The sequence below is a fragment of the Phalacrocorax carbo genome, chromosome 5 (assembly GCF_963921805.1).
Source record: "Phalacrocorax carbo chromosome 5, bPhaCar2.1, whole genome shotgun sequence".
NCBI lineage: Eukaryota > Metazoa > Chordata > Aves > Suliformes > Phalacrocoracidae > Phalacrocorax > Phalacrocorax carbo.
The window spans coordinates 7,958,459-7,980,754 of NC_087517.1; the positions used below are offsets into that span (position 1 = coordinate 7,958,459).

General features: G+C 37.3%; 1 protein-coding gene across 7 annotated transcripts in view; it reads right to left on the bottom strand.

Annotated features, from left to right (window-relative positions):
- The window catches only part of R3HDM1 (R3H domain containing 1), a 59,717-nt gene extending 39,976 nt beyond the window's left edge, over positions 1-19,741 (bottom strand). For 4 of the 7 annotated variants that reach the window (XM_064451049.1, XM_064451052.1, XM_064451050.1 and 1 more), the window contains exons 1-6: positions 19,603-19,741; positions 18,503-18,713; positions 9,989-10,030; positions 9,452-9,541; positions 4,108-4,222; positions 1,330-1,408 (exon numbers count right to left, since the gene is read on the bottom strand). In XM_064451049.1, coding sequence (XP_064307119.1) covers positions 1,330-1,408; positions 4,108-4,222; positions 9,452-9,541; positions 9,989-10,030; positions 18,503-18,673 — 497 coding nt within the window. In that variant the 5' untranslated portion in view covers positions 18,674-18,713; positions 19,603-19,741. The remainder of the gene's footprint in view (positions 1-1,329; positions 1,409-4,107; positions 4,223-9,451; positions 9,542-9,988; positions 10,031-18,502; positions 18,714-19,602) is intronic. The other 3 variants (XM_064451053.1, XM_064451051.1, XM_064451048.1) reach the window with 2 other exon arrangements.
- Between the last annotated feature and the right edge of the window lie 2,555 nt (positions 19,742-22,296).

Genomic DNA, 22,296 nt, shown 5'->3' on the forward strand with positions numbered 1-22,296 from the left:
AGGCTCAACAGAAAGTACAGTCACTGAGAGGACGGCCTCAAGAAGGAAAAGCAGTGGCTAGGTTGCTTCTTGTTGGTTAGCATAGGTAGTAAGATTTGCAGAGGCCTGAACTGCCCCTTGGATTGTGAAGCACATCACGGGATCATTGAGACACGGAGTGATAAAGTACTGATAACAGGAGACACTACTACAACATACCAACAACCAAGTGGTTAAAACCTGGCACATGCTGCTATGTGATGAGATATTAAGAGAATACAAAAAAGCTAAACTCAAGGTGCAGAGATCAACATTAGTCTTAAAAATGCTTATGCCAGTTCTAGTAAATTTCATTACATGTTAATGATTAACTGTCACACAGTTCATAATTTGCACACATCAGATAACTAAGCTCCCCAGGTATTGCACATGTAAACCCACAGCAGACCTTCACCTACAATTTCTTATTTTCATTGGGTTCCTTTATGATTTCAAATAGGAACAACTTAAGGGTCTCGCAGAGGTCTGTACTTTCTAATCTTAGTCTGTAGGACAAAATGGTGTTGGTCCCTTATTATACCTCATTTTACTTTTTTTTGGTCAATAAAATGTAATCCCAATAAATTATCACACTGGAAATAATAACTATAACACAAATGAGTAACAAATAGTGGAACAGCTTTTGCTACAACTTCACAACTCCACCAAGTTAATTTCTTGCCTTTTTGTGTACAGCCACAGGCCTACTATGAAACCCTGTTAAGGAAAAGAACAAACGAGATAGCAACATACTGCAAACCTTAAAGCAACAGAACCGTGTAAACTCTTTTGCTAACAAATCATGGACATGAATTAGGTCAGATTTGGTTCCTAATGTGCAGAGTGAAGACGTATATATCATAACCATGGTTATATGGTAAGCTTACAAAAAATCCTTTGTCTTTACATTCAGTGCAAGGCAGTTTAAAGTAAGAGAAGGCAGTTTGGTCTCTAACAAGCAGATGCCAAGAAAGTACAACTTTTAAAGACGCAGTATTACAGTCCTTTCAGGGAGAGACCTGCACACAGACAGAACTCATTATTTGCCTATTAAACATTAAAACCATTTAAACCATTTCAATGGCCTGAACCTCTGTTCATATAACACACAAGTTACAGTGAACTGGTGTCTCAGACAGCTCGTGCAACAAAGTCTCATCCTAAATAACTGACATCTAGTGTTAAACATTTAAGGGGGCTGAGGGGGGGGAAGGGAGGGGTACAGGGGACAAGACCAAAAAAAAAAAAGGTGGTGTGACACCTCAGGCAAGAAGAAGAAAGAAAAACAAAGTTGACATTATTGATGCTTACCTGGGATTGTTTTTCAATGTATTTACTAAAAATTCATGAAGATCTATACCAGTGGAATCTGTATATTCTTGGCTGGAATCTGAGGATGAGGGGGAGACAGCAAAATCACACTGTGAAAACCCACTAATACTATTCATTTCTAATTATTACTGAACATACTATTTATGGAGCAATACTATGTAATTATTAGTTTAATTTTGGGAATAAATGCCACTTCCAGTTTCCAGGGAAAAGGTTCACAAGGAAAAAACCAAAAATACCACAAAACAAAAAGCTACCCAACATCACCCCCAATCCCTAATTCAAGTGTAACACAGAGGCAAAAGCTTCAGTAACACTGCCAATCTATTAATAAACCGCTATATATATTTGAAGCAGTTTATCACCTTGATTCACCTGATTTCCATCAAGCATCCACATTTTCTCAATATACTTTATTGCACTGTTGTATACACTTCTGAGGACCAGCAGCTGGTCTACAGAATTACTGGATGTTCCCTGAAGAAATACTGTAATTTAGAATGTAACAGTTTAACCTTCATAAATGTTATTTTGTATTATTAAAAATCCCTGGTCTTTTGGGCTTTGTTTTTACAACATAATGTTTAAAAGTTTTCAAAAAAGAGGACCTGCTGCCTCCTTTCTAGTTTCAGTGAAACAAAGTATTAAAAAGTTACACTTTCTTCTCTAAAATCTATCACCGGAAGAAATTATTTAATACCAAATCTCCCCTTATATGAACACCCTCCAGAGTTCCATGTCTTTGAATTCAAAGCTATAGCTGCGTGTTAACAATGTTTTTGGAACTAGATTTTTTCCAAGAACTACCTGCATGCTAACCTAGTCTCAAGTTAGGCACGGCTCAAACTTATGCCTGGGTCCTAGCTGCTCCAGGTCTTTGCGGTCAGTACAGAGAGCAGTCATTGCAAATTAGCTTCTGTTAGCAACGAGGGGACTACTGTACAAAGCAGGGTAGGATTCGGTGTAGACAGAATCTATGCAGGCTTCTTCATTAGACGCAACAGTGCCGGCAGAGGAGCCTCTTGGCATAGGGGAAAACTGGGTGACTGAAGTATCCAATCATCAGAAATGAGACCTGAATTTTTCCTGGAGAAAATCCAAGTCCACGTGAGGACAGGGAATCCCTAGTTCCCTAAAAACAAATTATACCTGGTTCCTTTATCTGCAGAGCTTGTTACGATATCAATCTGGCTGTATATTATCAAGAGAGTATAAAGGAAACCAATCAAGTTTGCACATTTATGATTTGGGATTACTTTTCATTTGGGGAGGCGGGGGGAGGAGGTATGCCTGGTAAAACAACTTCAAGATTGAATAATTATTTACTTTAATTTTCTTAATTTGCAAGTGAGCAATAATTTAGTTGTAATTACTAGAAGGCTGATGCTTAATTTCTAACAGTTTCTATTTTGGCACATCCTAAATTGGGAAGTAATTAACCTCCAGAGGAGATACTGGGTAAATTTAGAACAGCTACCTCTACCTTAGGCATTTTGCCACTTCGCTCTCTACTCCTCATCATTACCTAACATGTTGCATGTTGGGTATCTTTTTTTTTTGGGTGGAGGGGGGATGGGGGTGGGGCTTGGATTTTTTTCCTTAATTTTATTTTAAGAGGGCATGTACTACAAAGTTTGAGCAGGTTATCTCTGAAAAAACCACTATTTGTAAAGACATCATTTCAAAGCCTGAGATTTATAAATGCAGTTAAGTTCTTCATCCCAGAGCTTTTTATTTCACAAATACCTGCTGCCAGCTGGGACGAGATGCACTGAAATGCCACATGAGGAAGGCCTTATGGATTTGAGGGACACAAGATGGACAAGCACTACCTGTCTCAAAAAGAATTGTAGCTTTAAAGCTATTTCCTACACACTGATTGATCTAAGATGTTTATCTAAACATTCTGGATCCTGTATTTAAAGGAAGAGCTGTACAATGATTTGCCAACTTAAATGCATAAAGACTTCTACCTTTAGGAGGCATTAGGTAATGTGGACAGAGACAGGCTTATGTAATTAATTTTACAGTTCTATTTCAGGTTAAAAACCAAAGATTTTCAGCAGCTAGAATAGATTTTCAATCCAGAATGAAGGAATATTAAAGTGAAAACCTAATACTTGTCATTTTTACTTATGTACTTCCACCCTTGCTCTGAACTTTACAAAAAAGTTCTAGATACTATCAAAAGTAAAATAAATAAGTAAAGAAGGTACTGACTTCTGTTGGAATAAAGATCAGAAAAAGTACAAAGGTAGTGGTCATTCTCACTAAGTTTCACAAATCCTGTAACAACAAAGTCTAGGAATAAGATAATAACATCGACTGACTAGTAAAGTCAGTTTTCCAGAGAACACTTGGACACAGCTGAGGCAACCCAATTGCTTTTATGCTGGTCTGCTTAGCCAGACAGGCGAAAAAGGAAAAGCATTTGCTGGAGTACGTGTGTTTGACGAAGCCTTGAAAGCACTGTGTCCTCTGGGACCAGCTCCTTCCCCAGCTCAAAGATGTCTACCCTAATTTGCTTTAGTTGCTAAAAAAAGAAAGAAAAAAAAAAGATACAAAAAACCTCACACCAAAAAAACCACAACAAACCCCACCAAAACAGCAACAACAACAACAACCCACACCAAACAAACTAACAAAAATCCTCAAAGAGCAACATTTATGCAATGATGACCTGGAAGCAAACTGTGTTCTCTCTAAACAGTCTTTATCTACACAGTACATTTAGAAGCATAATGACAGATAGCAAACCTCTTGATAACATTTTTCTGGACAGTTTATTACTGGATTTTTCCTTTTCCGTTTCATCTTTTGCAGGCTTGTCTTCTTTTTCAAAAGAGTGTGACAACTGGATCTGAATTTTCTCCTGTCAAAAGTAAAAATCAGTCATCACGGAAATTATTTCAAACACCACCTGCAGAACTCTCTTGTACTATATTTCCTGCAAAATAAAGAAGTAATAATGAAAATAATTGCCTTCATATTCTTTCTGATCCCTCATATACTTTATGCAACCACAAAATGAAATTATTTATCAGTTAAAAAAACCCTACAGAGAAGGTGTGAAGTACCACATACATTTTAGAATTTACACACACTTCCAGGCCCTGAATGCTAATTCAAAATTAATCCAAAGTATCTTATTTGATACACATATGAAAATATTCCAGTTTTTCAGGTGTATAAATTTTATACAGCTTCTAATTTTTTAAGTTATGCACCATCCATGATGATTTTTTCCCACATTCTTCACAGTTCTTGACTGTAAAAGCTTGTTTCAACTTTGAATTTGGTTTATACCATGAAGAAAAAAAAAAAAGAAACGCCAAACCCCCCAAACATGGGAATACTGGTCTGTTTTAAATTGAAACAAAAGAGGGAAATATTTACAGTACAATATATCAAAGCAAAATTTGTAAACCTTACTGTCATCAAGGCTTAGATTCCTAACTTTCTGTGTATTTTGACAGAGTAGCTTTGTGTGTAATCATCTCAAAACCCATGTTTTTATACAAGGTGGTGAACTATCATAAAACCTGTTTCCCAAATACAGTAAAAAGAGCTTCCCTTTGAAATGACAATGAAAAAATGGTCCCCTAAATAGTGGAAGATTGTAATTTCTTTTTCGTGCCTCTTCACTCTTTAACAAGATTGTCAGTGAAGGACTGATGTATTTCAGACAGCAAAAACAGAGGAGGTAGGGGGAAACAGAGACACCATGTGTCTGAATGACTTTAAGAGGATGAGTGGCAAAGTCCTGTGAGACTCCAACTACCTTTTATCTTGAACTTCCCCAAATGTCAATTTTGTCCCCCCAGGTGCCAAGGAGTTGATGCTGTCACCGCCCCCCCCCCCCCCCCCAAACATCTGATCCTTCCTAACCCAAAGAACCTGCCTCATATCCATTCTTGCCTATCACTCTTCTGTCCTGCACCTAAATCCTTTCCCCTGCAAGTCCTCACTCTTCCTTCAAACCCATTCTTACTCATATCCAGGCACCTGATCCAAGCTTCTCCTCCCATGTCACTCCACAGGCTTGGTCTCGCTCATGTAAGCTGGCCAGAGTTAAATATAATCAGGATTCGCCAAGGCTGAAGACAAGCAAACACATCCTTGCACCGCCTGCAGTAACGCTCCTACCTGCCCTAGCACACCAAACTGCTCACTCTACCTTGGTCCCTTCAGAGCTGGGCAATGGGAATCATAGACTGATGAGGTTATGGTTTAAAACTAGTTTCAGTATGCATTTTTTGAGTAACAACTTTTTCAAATGAGAAAAAAAGTTTACCCAAGAGTTTTATCAGCTCTTCCTCTCATGATTTTTCCCCACGTTAAAAGCTCTAATTAAACTTATTAATTCATTAACACCCTGCAAAACACCATTACAAGTGTGAAGACTTCTCAGCTGTTATGAGATTATCTATAACCAAGTCTGAAAAAAATCATTACCAATCACTAATCATGAACTGCTTTTGTGTAATTCTTGCCTAGTCTTAAGAATTCACTTGGCTACAAACCTTGACGAGTCCTGTATTGGGTTTGTGTGGCAAGGGTTTGGTAGTGGGGGGGCTACAAAGGTGGCTTTCTCACCTCATAAACCTGAATATAGTTCAAATGAGCAATTTATTTATCACTAAAAAGTGCATTACACTTACTGTTCACCTAGTAGCTGCATAACAGTTATTTGAAAAAGAGACATGTTTATGTCTTATTAAGAAGTTATTTCTGCCTTTGATCCACCAATATGTAATCTCCATTTTACAATAATAATAAAACTATCAGCAAATGAAGGAAATTTTCATAGTCTGATTTTCCTTGACTAGAAAATTGATTGACTACATATAAACTCATCCAAAGTAAAAGCTTATAGCAATAGTTAGTAAAAGGATTTCAGAAAGTAATCTTTTTCATACTTCTTTTCCCAACGAGAGCTAAAAAAAGGAATAGCCATCTGAACAGCCAGTTCTTCCACTGCCATCAATTCTACTTCAAAGTGTGATACAACAGAACTGTGTACGAAAGGGCACTTTCTTGTGATTTCATGCTATAAAGACTGTAGCATCTAATTAAATATGACCTACTTGACTGGAAAGCTGTCGAAAAAAATCTTCTAACTTCTATTCCCTAAAATTCTTTTAATCCCACCCTGTTTGTAGCAGGTCTCTGCTGGCACACTGATTTAACAGACTTCGCTGTAACTCAGATCACCTCTCTGAAGTCCTCACTGCAGCAGAAGAAATCGTCACCAAATCCTGATTAAACAAGAAAAAGTCAAACCAAAAGCAACCCCCACCCCCCACCCCCCCAAACCTGATAAATCTCTCCAGCTTAACACACTTGAAAAAAATATGAGTCAGGAAACATTACAGAATATTACACCCTTCCACAACAAATGGATATGCTTGTACTTTCATAGTACCTTTTAGTAAAGTGCTGCCAGTGCTTTTTAACAATTAAGGCTTAAAAATTTGTTAGCTCTTAACTAGGCTTCTCAGTAAGGAACAGCACTTTTTTTCATGTTGTAATTGCTCAAGAAAAAAAAACAAGTATATCAGAAAATAAACTGATCTGCTTGAGACAATTGGTGTGTCAATCTCTTTCATTGTAGCCTTCTGAGGAGAAGCAGCCAGCAGTGGCAGCAGCGACTTGCTAAGTGGCTCCTACACCTCCATGTACACCTGGGAGTTTTACCTTGCTAAGAGCTGCTGTTCACGCTGGTGTGGAAGGTGTGACTGACAAACAGTCACGGGCAAGACTACAGAGTTATCCCAAATCACACCAGGTCCTAGTTGAATAAGTGTATTTTTCAGCCTATCAAGGATTTCTAGCCATTAAAAGTTGGGGTTCTTCAAGTATTATCAGCAACTTTACCCTGAATTTTAGTCATCTTAACTCTTAAAATGCATTTTAAGTATGAACACAAAACTGAAAGACATTTTTCAGTTGCAATTGCTGATAGTACAGAGCAGTGACTTTTCCAGCAAAGGAAGCAATCAGAGATGTTATTCTCGTACTGCCAGAGACAGTCTCTTACTTCAGCTACCACAGTACCTCCCACACATCCCAGGCACAATTAATGCATACACATCATGCTTCAAAGTGTGGAGCTAGAGGCAGCCAGCAACCAATTGGTGCTTACAGAAGAACTTTCCCATGCCATTCCCAAAGATTCTTTGGGAAAGAAAGCAAAATGGGTGAAGAGATTGCCTGTATGAGTTGTTACAGAGGGTCATGGAAGACCCATGCTGCGCAGATGTCCATTCCAGCATCAGAACTTAGGACAAATTCCTACTTCCAACTCTTCTCTTCAACATGCATTTTGCCACTCTACAGGGAAAAATTAAATTTGTTCTCTCAATCATTTGCAGTTATTGGGATTCATAAGCCTTTTTTCTCTAGATTACTGTTTCTAAAGAAAAATCACAGCTAGACCCAATTTTGTTTCTTAATATACAACCTGGTTTACAGTATTCCTTTTGTACAAGCTTAGATTACCACACAACTCAATTCATTCTGCAGAACTGGCCTTTAGTTCTACTACTGCAACAACTCCTTTCAAGAAGAACCTTGCAGTACGCAGCTAAGAACAGATTCCCAGAGGTCATGGTAACAAATGCCATCTGCAGACAGTGCTTATTGTAAATGTCTGATTTTAAACCATTCAATACATGAGGTTGTATAGTGCTGAAGATTTTTAAAAATCCTAACGTCTCTTGTTGGAAATATACTGTGGATGAACAGCCCATCAAATTAAGATTTTCTCTTCCTGTAATTAGATACAGTGACTGAAAAAGTTAAACCCTACTGCTTCAGACTAAACAACTAAGCCTGAACTAGATCTCTCAGTCAGTTTTGTTAATCTTATGCAAAACATTACAACAAGGTTGTAAATCATTGTAAATATCATCAACTTTTCTGTTGTCTTTCAGTCCCTTACTCTGCAGCCTATGCCAGTCTAAGACATAGATTTTCATCAAATTAGAGAGATTTGGAAACTGGGCCTGCTAGTCAACTCTTCAAATAGTGGTATATATTAGTGAATGACTACAAAAAAAACCCTATTTTCTCATTTTCCCCAAGAAGGGGGTGGGGGAACCCAAACCCAACAACCGTAGATACTTTGTGGGTCAACCTTTCAAAATTTTCATTAGCTTGACAATATCTACATGAGTTCTCAACACCCCGTCCCCCCCCCCAAAACTGAATTACCATTCCCCAACTAAAACCCCTCACACCCTGCTATTCTACTGGTTCCTTCTGCTTGTTAAGAAAAGTAAGACTTTTCACAAAAAGACAGTTTAGAAGCTTTTCAAACAACAGCAAAATAAGTCAACATGCTTTATGAGTAAGCCACTAAGAACCATTTCAGTTTTGTTAGGAGTGAAAAAAGAGCAGCAAGAAAAGCATTTTGATGCCCCCCATTCATATGTAGAACTAAACCCAGTATTTTGCTCCAAAAATACAGACCGGTGTGAAGGTAAAGTCAGGAAACCTACATTTTTTATTTTTATTTTTTTAAATTCTCTACAGTATTTTTTACATATTTTGATCAGCATTTAGGAACTTCTTTAAGTGTGTTGTATCATATTAACAGATTAGTCTTCAGACATACCTCACGCACGTGTTAAAAGAACTACCAGCAGTTGACCAATATGAAGGAATTCAGTTAAAACACCAGAACTTAAAACGGTTTTAAATTTCTAAATATAAAATAAAAATATATAGAAAAATTAATAAATATTTTCTAAATAAAAAAAGCCGATAAGTCATGCTGCGTATTAATTGTTTCTCTGCCTTACTGATGGTAGGCAGCAATTAAGCATTTAAGACTGTTTTGAGTGCACTGTAACACTACAAAGTCAATACAACTAACAAAACCCCTCCTCCTGTTCCCCAGATATCAACCATTTAGTTCAGAAAAGCAAAGCAGCAAATTCTTCATCTGATATTAACACGTCTACTAAAGCTGTATTATTATTAAAAAAAAAGTTAAAATCATATGGTTTCTGCATATTTAAAGAGCAACGCAAAGATTTTCTGTTGAACAGTAAGTTACTTCAAATTGTTTCAGAAACTTCAGTAACGTGATTTTTACCTGGAGGTCCTGTGATATTTCAGCTGTGGGAGGTGGTGGATATTCTTCACATACAGCAAGGCTCCGAACTAACTTTAACTTTGTGTTTGACTAAAGGAAAGTATGTAAAATTAAAAACTATGGCTTACAAAAAATTATATCAATATACCATAAGCCATTATTTTTCCATTCATTTTATGTAAAACAAAATGGCTGAAAACTGCATTTTTAATATTTTCAATAGAATGAATAATTTCCTTTAGGAAGAAAATACCCAAGCAATTGCAGCTTTTGAAGGCACTGTCAGCACAATAGAGCACATCTAATGAAAAGTAAATAAAATCTTTGGGAAAGTGTTTCTCTCCATTAACAATAAAAAGCCACCAAAAATATAAAGGCAAACCACAAAAGCAGACAACTAGGCAAGACAAAAATCCAACAGAATAAAACCAAGCTTCAATACCGAAAAATAAAACTAACGGCACTTTTCACAAAGTAACAAAGCTTCATCAAGCATGAAGGGCTTCCTTAGCATGCCAGCACACAAGTCTACTGTACCTTCGACCTTTTTGCTGTCTGTCCAAAAGACTGCACTGGCCGCTGAATGACAGGCACAACAGAAAAGGTTTATATTAAACTTAATAGTACAATTTTATTAATGCAAAAGTCTGCATAAGAGAAAGCTTTAACAGTTATTACTGACATGATGGTCAAATCTGTGAAAGGAACAGCAGGTGCTTTTGGCTGAAGGATTTTATGCTCTCCTATTTTCATTGGGCTCGTCCTTGATTTCTGTTCTTCATTTATCAACAATAGATATTGGAATTTAATAGGAAGCAAGCATTATTCTTGTTCAGTAAGATTCAAGCAGTTTACTCTCTCAGCCAGCTCCTACATTTTAAATTCTCATGTCCTAATTTCCTTGGCAACATGACATAGTTTTTACAATTTTTCTTCCTATTCCTGAAACCTACCTGGAAAAATTAGGGAGGGGGAGGGAAGCAGGGCAGGGGCGGCGGAGAAAGAAGCACATCGCATCTACAGGGGAACAGATGATGACCTATCATAAACAGGTTAAAACATACGGTTTTTCATTTCGTCTCAGCAGCTTTGAAAGTGGGCTTTAAAACAGGCTACTGGTAAATTTTTTCCCCCTCTTTAATTTAGTAACTTACTATGCGTTAACATGCTCTTTCTCCTCCCAGAGACATTTTAGTAACTTAGTATGCATTCCTTTGGTGTTTCTCCTCCCAAATCCCTTCCTCTAATCTTTGAAAAAAAAAATAAAAAAGCATTACCAGAATTATGCTACAGTGTGCATGACTGAAAAGTATATTTGAATCAACAAAAGTGTTTAACAATTTAACTGCATAGTCAAAACTATCTCACCCCTCTGTGACAGTTACACAGGAACAGAAGCACTTAGAGTGGCATTACATAATAAAAGTATTGGTTTCACCATAGAACTAAAACTGATGAATAGACAAGACTAACAGAACTGCATTAACTGAGTACAGGCCTAGTATTTGTAAGGAAAAATTAACATTGGTAATATAATCTCAAATGCTGTTTAATGGACCATATTACCTCCTTTATGAAAAGGGTATGCTTTCAAAAGAAAACTAAATGAAAACTGTATTTGAAAACCACATGAAGACAAGCCTCCCTCCACTAGGCTCACAGGAACAGGTGTCTATCAAGTGCCTTAATTTCTTAGCAAGACATACATGCTGCAAAAAAGAACACCTAACCTCAAGTAAAGGGTTCTATCATGTAAAGGCAGAAGAACCATACTTTCTCTCATTTTCCTCAAGTCCCAAATGTCTTTTTTGGATGTTGCACCAGCTTAGCTGAAGAGCAGCAGAAGGGGAGCTCATTTAAGCTCATTTCACTATATAACAGGATTTTAAATAGCAGCACTGAAAACTAACCAAATTCATTGTCAGTCTTTTAAAGGAAGCTTGCTGAGATTTTAAGCAAAGACGGTTCAAATGCTCTTATACCTGGAACAATATGGAGACTTTGAGTTTTCCTGGTACCTGCAAAAGATTTTTTTCTTTCAATCAGCTATGCTGAAAGCTCCCATTGCATATTGAAAGCTGGTACTCTGAATATCCCTGGCAAACTTTCTATTTTACCAAGCTACTAAACTTTCAAGAACTGGATGGTTTTCCAGCCTCATCTCAATTACTCCAGCGTCAATCATCAATTACCTCAGGTGGTAATTACCTCAAGTAGCATAAACTTAAATCAGCACTGCTAGTGGAGTCCTTGGTTCACCTCAAAACAACAGGCAAAGGAACCCACACTTGGGCAATTGTTTACCTTTCGCAAAATTTTGGAAGCTTTGGAGCTAGTATATAACTAAAAAGAGTACATGGAAGCAAACACCCCAGAGCCACCACTTCGGGGGAGGGGGAGCAAGGGAAAGATCAACTTAGTTACACAGGACAGAAGACATTTTAAACTAGCCAAAACAGAATTTCGAAGACTGTTAACCAAAACTTTACACTTAAGTTACTGCTCACTAATTAGATAAGACGGACATACTTTGATTACTTTTCAGATTGATTTTTTTAAAAAAAAGAGAAGAAATTGTTGCTGGGAAGCAAGAACTGTATCATAACTGAATTTAATTACTACGTCCTCACATGGAGAGCGCAAGGGGAATGGACACAAGTTGCTCTTAGGGAGATTCCGATTGGACACAAGAGGAAAAATTTTCACAGTGAGGACAGTCACCATTGGAATAATCTCCCCAGGGAAGGGGTTGACTTGGCCACGTTGGACACCTTCAAGAGTCGTCTGGACAGGGTGCTGGGCCCTCTTGTCTAGACTGTGCTCTTCCTAGAAAGGTTGGACTAGATGATCCCTGAGGTCCCTTCCAACCTGTGATTCTGTTATCTGTACAAAGCACATGTCTCCTCCTCACCTTACCTCAGTAAAGTCTCAGGAATCCATGTGCAGCCAAAACTCAAGTATGTTTGTTCATACCAGATAAAGTGAAGCAAATGCCTCAAAATTTATTTGGGATATTGAAATTGAAAATATCTAGGATCAAATCTGAATTATTTGTAAAAATGTTTAAAATTAATGTGATTTTTGGGTTGCAATCACAAATAGGACAAGTTTGACAGTCCATTCCTTTAAGTATTTTACATGTGTTGATTTGCACCTTCCATTTTTTTTGCAGAATTAATTACAGTTCTGTCTCCAGGCTGGAAAGCCAACTCAAACGACACTGTCAGTTTTCCTGCATTTAAAGATGATTTTTTTTTTTTTTTAAAAGATAGTTGTTTGCAACCTATGGGGAATAAGCTAATCAAACCAATATAGGGTACCGAGGATAGTAAACTTAGGTATTTGAATAACATGGTGCTCAATTTCATGAGCATCTGACAATTTTTGGAGACCAAACCAACACCCATAACACTGGGGGAGGGGGGCCTGTAGGAGGGAGATTCTCCCTTGACTGAAATGACTCAAGTCCCAAAGTTACACGAGGTAAGTATCATCCCACCCATCGTATTAAGACGTGTTTTCTATAAACAACTGCCTTGTAAAACAATCCTTTGATAGGCATGGATCCCTTGCTTTCCTGCATGACTTTAAGGACATCAAAACCTGAAACACAAGCTCCCACATCCAGCTGTAACTGAGAAATAAGCACCACAGACTTGACAGGTAAGAAGCTCTGGGATCAGTCGGGTATGGCTGGACTGCAGGGACAGCTGATGTGAGAAAAGGCCTATAATGTAAGGTCTGCGCCTGGAAATACAAACCCCAAAGCCCTGTGATGTCAACAGTAACTGCACTTACAAAACTTGGACATGATTGGACACAGTTCCTTTTCTCAGGCAAAACCACAGCAACAGAGGATAACTACATTTCCACTGGAATTCCAGGACAACAGGGAGTCAATGCACGTTGCAGCTCTTAATGCACATTTTCTCTCTTTGCATCCGTGAATTTTAGTCCTGACCTGATTTTTCTGCATTTACTAAGTTTTGCTCCTACAGAGCATCTTTATGTTCCTCATTTGTGAAAAAAATTTTATAGCTACTTTAGAATATGCAATCCTTAGTGAATGCAAATGAAGCAATTTCTTTACATTTGCAGCTCTCAAAGACTTTTACTGACTTGAGAAAATACTGTGTTAATGAAAGCAAGATTAAAAATAAATTTATGCCCCATTTGAAGTCATTATGGGCATGATTTCAAGACAGTGTTTAAAAGCAAGTATTCTAAACAATTGCATAGTGAAAATAATTATTAGGTTTTTGTCTTTAAAAAAAAAAAGAAAAACAAAACAAGAAAAACTCAAACAACTTAAGACCAACTATTATGCTTCATTTCCAACTACAAAATAAAAAGGGAAGTAAGACGGAGTTTACCAAACACACTTAATCATGTACCTCCAGGCTTTTAGTAAGAGTATTTGCCTATTGTATTTTTTTCCTGTTTACCTCCACAGATCACGTGTATTAATTACAAAGTAAAAATATGGAGCTGTTACACACCTTCCGCTATCATCACTATGCTGCCTAAACAACCGGGAGAAAAACAGGTCAGGCACAAGAAGGCAAACTTAGGAGTGTGAAAGGTTTCGTGAGAAGGTACTCTATTTCTGAAGTACCATTTCGATATTTCAGAGGACAGGCATGACATGACAGACCTGAACAAGGAGCGTTCTGAGGACATTGAGTTTTTCACCTTTCTTCTAAATTAGGTCTCAATTTTAAATCCAGTTAAGGGCCACAGTCCTAATAACCACAGATAGCCTGGTAATACCAAAGGAAAGAACAGCGTGGTCTATGGTTTCTTGCTGTCCCGTATTAGTGACTACCAACAGCAATTTTCCATAGCACAGCAGAGGATGACTGATAGAAAAATAGTTTCACCATTGGACACAGAAGCATTTTCAACAGTTCAAAAGTAACTAAACAGAATCTTCCTGGCCACTTATCTAGTAATAAGAATTAAGTCACATATTTTGGAGACAAAGACAGGTAAATCCTGACAAGACCAAAACAGCTGGGGAGGAGGCAAAGAAAGGCTTCAGAGAACTCAATCTGTGGAACAGAGAGAAAAAACAAAGGTTTGTGCTAGTATGGGGGAAAGAAACTTGTAGAGAGATATCTAGCTGCTAAGTGAAAAAAATAATCTAATTCTCCCAAAGGACAGGGATATCTGCCTAATTAGCACAAATCCAAACTAGAATTATACTCACTTAATACGTTTGCCTTGCCTGTATCATACAGTGGATGCACACAACTCCTGCATTCATGCACCAGCCTCCACCCTTCCATGAGGCTTTTTTTGTTGGTATTTTGGTTTTACTCTCCACAGCTTGCAAGCACTTTTCCTGGTATGTAGCGATATGCAGCTTGCTTTCTCTGTCTTCTAATGCTTTGGCATTCCATCAAGAATCTTACATCTACTTATTAATAGCTGCTTTTCAGTGCAGAGATGACCGTATTTAAGACTAATGTTCTTCTTCCCCTCAGCCCCCATAATGCATGGGTTGTACAATAAGAGCAAACCTCCTTTTCTGGATTATACATAAACCAACGTGAATTGTTAGAGATTTAAAATATTTTTTTGTTTAAAAAAATCCTAATAGTGAATAAAAGGTACTATCCTGTAAGATAAACCCAGGCTGTTTATTTGAATTTTTTGTCAATATTTCCTGACATGTTAACTTTGTAACAGCAGCCCTTACAGTGGATGAAGAACTGCCTATCCCACCAGCCAGTGACAAAGGCACCAAACTTCAGACCCTGTATTCTAGCTAATTCAGAATTAGTATGTTGTCACCTGGCCTGGATGAGATTAACAGGTGGAAGACAACAGTGACTGGTGAACCAATACCTTTTCTATCACAAAGACTACATAGTGCTGACATGCACATGGCTTCTGTAGAAGTAATCTTAATGAGTGCCTCTTATTTCCAGTCCCATTTAAATGTTACTTGATGATCACTTCAAAATACGACAATTCAAAAATCTTCCTTAATAATCTCTGTATCAATGACACTACTCTCGCACTGCTTAAAGAAATTGGGAGTGCTAGCCATGTATTCTAATAAGGTTTTTCTCATTCACATTGTATCTCCAACAGTGTACACAACAGGAAACAGGTTACTAGTTCACATCATCTCAAAATAATCTGGAATTTAAAGCCAAAGTTACATTTCAAAACATGATCACCAGTTTCTGGAACTGTGAAAATCCAGAAACATACCTGAATTCAAACCATGACAGGTTTAGACAGAGGAAGGATCATAGCCTGCTTCTTACTTGGCTACAAAGAGGTTAAATAGCAACTTAGAAATCAAGTGATAACTGTACTCAGGAATATTATTGTAGTTTGCCAATAGGTGTGAAACCTATTAAGCAATAGCAACTAGCTAGGAAAGCCAAAAACCAAATCCCATAATTCCCACCCCCCCCATCTTCTGATATGCTCAGATATTAAACAAAAGAACACAACAAATTCCAATAAGCTTCTGATAATCTTCTCTAACGTTTCTCAGCAAACCCTTTGCTCTTTTTCCCACTGCTACAGTAATACTTAACTTGAACTTAATGAAAAGAAGTACATCCAGTGAAATTTCACCAGTCAAATTATTTAATCATCCATTAGTTAAAAACTTGCTGACTCCTCTACCATTCCTAGAGGTTTTGTTTACTATGGACAGGCCAAAATTTTTAGTTTGTATTTTAGCATAAGACATGCTTCCAATGAAAAAGCCCCAGATATGTGACATATATTTGCATTAACTTTTCCTGACTTCAATTGTTGCAAAGGGCTTACATTAGCAAGGTTCCACTTCATAATTGACTGTCTCCCTACCGCTCTGGAAACCAACATCCTCAGCCTACGAACTCAGTTTTTAATTACACTGCTCCTGTAACAGCAATGTTCTGAATCTGATGGAGACTCCTGAACAACACGCACATCAACACTAAATGAAGATGACAGAAAAGCTGTCTCCATCAAACAGCCTTCATTATACAGTTGTGCAGTTCATCGTGCATATGCTAGATTATTTCAGCCACCAGTTGTTAGTCCTGTACAAGAACAAAACCAAGCAACCAACCCCTTGCCAAACCCCACAGCCACTGACAGCACCAACAGATTTGTTTCTCTAGACCAGGCCTGACTACACAGCAACACTTGTTTGCAGGAAGGCAGATTTGCCGCTTAAGTCTCAGAGAAGTTCCCACACTAACATTTTCTGAATGAGAAAATGTGAATGAGATTTTTCCAAGTTATTGAACTGCATGATAATAAATAAACCTTAAATTCATTTTTAAAGGCTCACTACTGGGATATGCCATTGATTAAAGAAAATACCATCTCAGATATGACATATATAACAGCTTTTCAGTAACAGTTATTTCTCATACATTACAGAGAAGTATTTCATATTAAGGATTTATTTCTCCCATAAAATTACCTATTTACACTGATGCCAGCCTTAATAAAGCCAGCAAATATTAAAGTGTAAAACTGTATTGTTATCACAGTGGTCTACAAGATTTATTTGGAAGCAATTTAACATAGTAGATAGAGCTTACTTCACTCAGTGGAATATTGAATTGTTAGTCTTGAACAAAACTACTCCCAAAAGAACCTTTTACTCAATCTCAATAACAAGAATCTAATAAGCTACTGTCCTGTTTTTGTAACCCACAAGTGAATACTGCCATACCCCATATCCCAATCAGGATTTTTATCAGAAAGTTGTTTATTAATAACCCACAGACACAAAATTCTTAGAGAAAACAAGTTTTTGTCTAACACAAGCCTGTGTTTCCTCTTAGAAATTTGCCCCGTTTCCTAGGTTGTGCCAGAAAATTTCAGTTGCTTTCCTTAACTCATCTAAGACATTTACAGCCTTTAGTGACCAAGTGGGCAGTCTCAGCCAGGAATTAGGTAGTTTGTCTGATGACACCCATCTTTTGGGACTGGAACATAAACACTTAACGGCACAACTAAACCTCAGAGGTATTAAATCCACTGCCATAAATTCTTAACCCATCCTTATTGGTGTGTTCTTCTTTAACACAAGGTATTTTCATACCGTTTCCCCTCTCACTTGAAATTTGATGACACAATGTCTTTATACAGGTACATCTCCGACCTTGCAAAGGCCATTCATTTCTATGCATCAGCTCTTCAGTGTGTGCATGAGGACTGCCCAGGCTTTCCTACCTATTAAACCACGTACCAAAATTGTCAAGCAGCGAAGGACGGAGAAAAGGGAAGCTACAGGAGTACTGGCTAGCAGCCAAGATGGGATGATAGCTTGCCAGCTCACTCTGCCATTCATGCAGGGACAAAGAGGCTAGACCTTCTTCTGGTGACTCAGGCAGGACCCAGACCTACTGGCCTCAGGAGCTTTGCTGACTTGATTCCTCTGACAACCTGGCGATTTGGATTACCTCCATCTGATTACTGTAGCCTTATGTTGTACAGCTCTGCCGTAGAAGTTACATCTGAGCCACCTGTAAGCTGCACGTAGCTCAAGAGCCCTAGATTGGTCACATCCACTCAGGGCAGACACACTGAGCTGTGCTGTAGCTCTTTGTTCACACAAGCAACGCCCAACATTTTAGGGTGGTTTGCTCAAACCACACCATTTCTATACAGTGTATTCTTAACACAGCCCAGTCACTGAAACTCAGTCAGGATCCAGCAACAGCAAAAGACAGCTTGAGTGCTGAGTATTTCCCTTGTTCTGTGACACTGGAAAGACTCAACTTCACATGTGCACTTGGTAAAACAAATATGGACAAATTGTCTGGTTCCCATGCAAACTGCTCACGTACTTCAAACCATTAAAAATTACTGACTCTCATATTTACATTAATATAAACAGAGAAGTGGGGCAAAGGAGGAGAGAGGAAGCAATAATCATTCTACTTGCTTCCCTAACACCAGCCAAGTTTGCCTGGCCTGTACCAAAGAAACATGTAAGAGGATCATGAAAAAGGAGAACAAGAAGACACAAACTTATTTGACATGATATACTAGTGGAAAAAAAAAAAGTGAAAAGCTTCTTACCGGCATATTGGTTTTGCTATCAGGACAATTTTCATCCTTTTCCCCTTGAATCTGCTCCTGACTTCCTGATTGTATAAGGTTTTCAACTGGGTCTGTATCTTTAAATTCAGCTTCTGAGCCCTTCATTGCATCAGTTTCATCTTTTACAGTAAGAATATCAGACATCCTCATTAGAAAAGGTTATTTTAAAATTCTACAAGAAATATGGAACCTTTAGGACAAAGAAAAAGTGGATCACTGAGTAATTTTAAATTAATTTTTAAAAATTACATACCTAAAACAGCTACCCAAAATAAACATGACTTTGCTGCAAAAAGGATTCCCCCTCCTGTTATTTTTTTTCCTGCTTTATATCAGAGGGACAGAGTGATCATTTTATTTTTAACCACTTTTATCAAGAGGGTTATAATAACAGACATCCATACAAATGCGAAATAAGAGCTCCACTACAGGATAACACTTGCAGATTTTCCCTTCTGTATTTTAAAATGAACACCTGAACATTCAGGATCCCCAAATCACACTAGGTTCCAACAGAAACGGGGAGTTTTTATCATTTGAAAGGAAAAGAGAATTACATATAGAGTTATTTCGAAAGAATTGAAAGCAAGATGAATCATAAGGCACCAAGTGTGCAAAGACTCAAATTTCATTAAGTTTCCTAGTTGCCAGGTAACAACTGGGCAAGTTCTGAATGCAGGAACTATTCTACCTACTAAATGTAGCAAAACTAGTCTTAATAAAATTAAGCACTCTCTCAAAAGCAACAAAGAAGAAAGAGACAGGTTTGGTAATTAGGATAATAATAACCACCATTACTAGTAATTATAATTTGGAATAATAATGTACAATAATAATGTTAAATATTACATAAAGATAACTCTAATGGTTAAAGCTTTAACAGAACCACCTCAGTTTTCCCTAAAAAATAAGAAATACAACTTCTTGTCATTACTCAGCTGCAGTGCAAGATATAAAAACAAGAATTTTAAATTTCTTAAAAGAAAGAGTAAGATGTGAATGCTTAAGGTCCTTCATAGAAGACAAATAACAATCAAATAACATTATGGAAAAGTCTAAGTAAGTATCTGATTAGGTACCTGATATGTCCTACAGTTTGGGGATTGTGGTCTCCCACAAAAATAAAATAAAATAATCCAAAGTTCCTTTTCACAGTTGTCAACCAAGATGTCAGTTGTAATGAACCATCTGGAATCTGGCAGGAGGAGTCCCATGTCCTTATCCCCAGTGTAGAGTCCTGGACAGAACTATGTTGTCTTGAATCAGCAAGAACATCCCTTTCGAATGCCTAAAAATCAACAAAGGAAGTACATTATACTTATTTGGGGTGGAAAGGGAGAGAGACATGATGACACCCAAAAACTGAAAGTCATTTCAAGAAAAAAAAAGCACACAAGAAATCAGCATTTGTCATATCTATTCATTCATTCTCTTTGCTTCATCTAGCAGTAATATTTTTCATTAGACTTCCAAGATATTTCTGTATTACAGAGTTAACGAGTAGTCATAATAAACATTTTGTTGGTATCCCTAGTGAAACTCTGTTCCTATAAACAAGCAGGTATCTTCTAGAAGAGATGAAGACAGTTTGAAATAATCAGCCCAGCAGGTGTGGAGGAGTAATAGGCCATGAAAGCTCACAAATCCCTGTTAGCATAACAGCATTTTTCCTCTTTGTCATAGTTAATAATCTACAAGCACAACACATTACCCATATTTTAGGCAACTTGAATTACAGAAGACAATTTTATTTTACTCAACTAAGTAATTGCCCTTGGATGAGGATTTACAAACTTCTACAAAACTGACAGTGTTCCATCTTCCCTCTTTTTCAGATTTGCTTTTCTAAGAAACAAGAAATATCACCACCCACAAGGAAGCAGGCATTTGAAGTGGTAGGCAACAGACATCTAACAGCAACCAAAATGTAACCTATGAACATAGCAAAAATATAAAGCAAAGAACACAAACAACTATCTTTCAAACCTGTGAAAGATACAGTGAAACACAATAGCTGAAAAGGATCTCTGTATTGCAATCCTCAGACACTTTTCTCATCACTAGTCGGGGTTTATTAAAACCAGTATAAATTAAAATAAACATCAAGAATACCTTCTGTCACCTCAGTTGAGCTACTTAATTTCCATGGGAGTAACATGATAATCAGACTTGTTTCAGGAAAACAAACAAATGAAAAACCTCAGAACTGTTTGAAGTGAATTTAAGAAACAAATGAGACATTTACACCATTTTAATCCATGTAGATGAAGAACCTGTACTAAACTCTTTCAAAATGAAGAGTTGCACTACATACAGGAAGAAAGGACAGAAAGACAAGTCATGCAAGACCTTAATGTCTCCAACAAGTTGGATCTTAGCTGAAAGAACTTGAAAGCATTTAAGCATTCTGCAGTATGAGGTCATTAGAAAGAAATTAATATCAAAATTATAAGGTCAGGTTGAGATAGTGCCCAGCCTTTTATCAGTTTTAATGTTTTGTCAATGCAATAATTCAGAGTTTAATATAAAATAACGTTAACAGAAAACTACCTAAATATAGCACTGACTTTACGTGAGAGAAAAACCATATCCTGCTTCAAGAAAAACCTGCAGAACTGAAGATGGGAAGTAGGATTTACAATGTCACAAAAGAAAACAAATACTTCATATTCTCTACATTCCACAACAGTATCACCGGCTTGTATTCAAATTGTTTCGTATACACATAAAGATACTGCAATCTCTTGATCACTTCCTGGAAAACAACTACTGTAAAAACAGCGGAAAGCAACACTTCAGAAGATAATGCACATGAAAAATGAAGAACAACATACTTCCCCTTTGCTCCCAAACAAACCCTGCCAAAGAGCTTTAGGAAAGAAGAATTTAAATTATCATTTGAACAGTGTGTGGCATTCAACACCTATTCCTTAAGTGCTAAGGTATCTTAATTCATCACAGTTACAACCCTGAGGAGAATGCCTCGTGTGCTGAACTACTCCCTCAGTACGACTGGGAAGACTGCGATGGCATGGAATAGCAGCGCAACGGCCCGCAGACTTCCAGGTTTCCTTGCAGGTGAGATTAAAGCCTGGCTACAATTACCTTTCTAGATCTGAAGAAATATACAGTTTGATAAAAGATATGAGATGCTGTGGACATTTTTACTTTAAAAAAATCTAGCTGCAAAGACGTGTGGAAAAGAAAGATAAAAGGTGGACGGACTGTGATTCAGGCCTGTAAAAGACCATATTCACTGAATCTAATGGAGGGGTAAGAATTATAGATGAAAGAACAAATTGGAAATAAGAAGGTGCAGAAATGCAACAAAGGGTATTCAGTACTGTTTGGTTGAGTTAGTTTTTCCAGACAATTCAGATGGTGATTTAAGACTTATGAAGAAGCTCACACAAACAGCCTTTACTGTAAACAAGACTTGAATAGAGATGCTGTTTTATTTTTTTGACTGCCATATGATTTGTACTTTATTTAGAGAAATGCTAAAAAAGACTACAGGCTGAAGACAGTAAAAAACCCATTTATGCCCAATTGCAAATATATTCTTGGAAATTAAGTGTAATTTAACTGCTACTGCCTACAGAAGTCACAAACGTAGTAACTGTAATCAGCATATCAAAGGTGTTTTTATTTCTATTAAATCCACTAAAAGCTCCTGTCCCTTTGTGACACCATTTAAAATAATAATATTAATAATTTAAAAAATCATCATAGTCAGTTAGCTGAACTCCTGCTGCAAACATACTTGCTTCCCT